Source organism: Amphimedon queenslandica, unplaced genomic scaffold, assembly GCF_000090795.2.
Source record: "Amphimedon queenslandica unplaced genomic scaffold, v1.1 AMPQUscaffold_13502, whole genome shotgun sequence".
Classification (NCBI taxonomy): domain Eukaryota; kingdom Metazoa; phylum Porifera; class Demospongiae; order Haplosclerida; family Niphatidae; genus Amphimedon; species Amphimedon queenslandica.
Genome location: NW_003546262.1, coordinates 348,101 through 350,518, shown reverse-complemented (window position 1 = coordinate 350,518; position 2,418 = coordinate 348,101). Strand labels below are relative to the sequence as shown.

The window sequence follows — 2,418 nt, the reverse complement described above, 5'->3', positions numbered from 1 at the left end:
TGGAAGAACCTCATTTTCATCTAAAAATTCGTATAGACTATCAGCTATTACTCCAGTCAACAGCTTCCACATAAGAGGCAAACATGAAATTGGCCTAAAGTTATCAACTACCTCCTGACATCTTTGACACCAAGAACCGTTCTACAATAAGTTAACCACTGTGGTACCTCACAATCACCACCTACAATCTCATTCAACTGCCTAGCAATCCTCTCATGACATGCTGTTAAATACTTTAGCCAATACCCCTGCACCCCATCCATCCCCGGTATTTTCCAATTTGCCATCCTCATACTCCTCTTTCTTATCATACTAACCTCTATCTTTACATCTTCTTGTCTAGTATACCCAAACCTCTTCTTTACCTCCTTTAGCCATTCTGCTCCCTTGTTGTGAACCACACCACTACCCCAAACACCTTTCCAAAACCTAACACTGTCAGCAGCATTTGGAACTATTTTCTCATTCCCTAATTCTCCGTTAATCTGTTGATAAAATCTCTTCTGATCCACTCGAAACAATCGGTTTTGCTGATACTGCTTAATCCACTGTTCATACCGTTTAACCTTCATCACTTTTGCATTTAGCCTCTGCTTCAACTCCTCCATCACAACTTTCACTCCCTTCTTAATACCAAGCCTCCTAACCAAATCCCTATATTTCCACTCTTTCTATAAAGCTCCGTTTAACTTCTGGTCTAATATACTTATATTTCTTCGTAGAGCAATAATTTGCCGCTCCAGCCTCCTCTTCCAACAAGGTTGTTCCCATTTCTTCCCACCATCACCATTCGGCACCAGCTGATTTTTTAAACCCAACTTTCTTGCAATAAAGACACTAACTGCATATACTAGCCTATTCGTCTCACTAATTGTATTTGTTCTGATATATGTCAATGCCTCATTTACTCTAGATGTTTCCTTGGACAACTTTTTCCTATCGACAGTTTTGAAAGCAAACTTATACTTTTCACTCCTTTCTCCCAGCTCATCATATACCTTCACTATTTCCTCACAAAGACTTTTCACCTCGCTAGGCCCATCAACCACATCAATGAACAACCCTTCTTCTTCCAGACTGACACTATCACTTTCCTCAACACTACCACTTTCCTCAATACTACCACTTTCCTCAACACTAACACTCCTGTCCACACTATTTCTAGATTCTTCACACACATCTTCTGTTACTTTCCTCCTAATCTTTTCAATTTCTACTTGACTTAACCAACCATTCTTCCTAATAGCTCTCACTTGATCACACAACCTTTGCTCAGATATTCCTAAATCACCTCCTCTGACCTTCCAACTCTCATACATCCTTTTTCTGTACCCCCTGACTGACCTGCCATTATTATCCACAGGATTAGATAAGTCATAACATTCCATTGCTGCTACATTCATGGCCTTAGTCCACCTGGTTCTCTGGAGACTTCTTGAAGAAGACATTTTCTCAGCAGCTCAATTACAACTGGACTTATTCTGCTGTACAATAAGACTCCAATTGGGCACCACACCAAATTTGATGTACTTTATGCCGTTATTCTCTACTCTAGTAGAAATCTTTACCACACACATGCATCACCATTCCATCTCCATTTTGACCGCATGGTTCATCATTATTATTATTATTATTATTATTATTATTATTATTATTATTATTATTATTATCATTGTTACGTCTTAAATTTAAAGCATTGTAAGAGACAACATTGAGTGAATAGATATGCTGAAAGAATGTCTACTATTCTGATGGCAAGTTAAATTTATACTTGTCTTGACAAGAGTCCTTGTTCAAGGAGCAGGGACAGTATCCATCTTCCCTGCAATCCTTCCTGTTGTCAAGTCATATTATCATTGCATTATTATAACATTATTTAATTAATTGTTTGTTTTTTGAAATAAAATTATTCATTTCACACTTCATAAAAGAATAGTATGCAAGATTAATAATATCTTCTCTTAGCTGGAAACCTCCACGAAGTGTTGCAGTTGATTAATAACTTCATTTGCTTGCTTTTCCAGAGCTGCAGATCTGAGCATGCGTGACCACACCCAAATTTTGGAGCACATGCTTCTTTAAATAACAAAATGGCGGCATGCAGCTAAGATGGGCCTGATCCAGCAGTGACAGTACAACTTCTTTCTTTGTTGGAGAATTGTCATAAAGAATAGGGACCTGCGCATGCATTATTGGAGTAGAATGGTGTAAGAGTTAGCCTTCTATCGCCAAGCAAAGTTGAGATACAGAGCAACAACTGGATTGACAGGACTTGATTATGATGATGATGAAGTGGCTGAACAAAACGGCCGTTTTCTGGATTTTTGACATTCCTCTCAGACAAGGTTTAGAGCCACACTAGTGGTACCAATGGAGTCCTCTGGTCAAGATAAGGTCCTCTATAAAGTCTGGTAAGTA

At 38.5% G+C, this 2,418-nt stretch overlaps 2 protein-coding genes across 2 annotated transcripts in view; both read right to left on the bottom strand.

The window, feature by feature from the left end:
- LOC109580176 (uncharacterized) overlaps nt 1–521 on the bottom strand; it is a 4,143-nt gene extending 3,622 nt beyond the window's left edge. Inside the window, exon 1 of the mRNA XM_019993068.1 lies at nt 485–521. The gene's annotated coding sequence lies outside the window, so the exon portion shown is untranslated. The remainder of the gene's footprint in view (nt 1–484) is intronic.
- Nucleotides 522–671: 150 nt separating this feature from the next.
- Nucleotides 672–1,448, bottom strand: LOC105316682 (uncharacterized). The gene has a single exon (XM_011411764.1). It carries the CDS (start codon nt 1,446–1,448, stop codon nt 672–674), a length of 777 nt encoding a protein of 258 aa, XP_011410066.1.
- Nucleotides 1,449–2,418: the final 970 nt, after the last annotated feature.

Excerpts from the sequence above, each read along its gene's own strand:
- LOC105316682 (XM_011411764.1), bottom strand. The coding sequence starts at position 1,448 with ATGTCTTCTTCAAGAAGTCTCCAGAGAACCAGGTGGACTAAGGCCATG.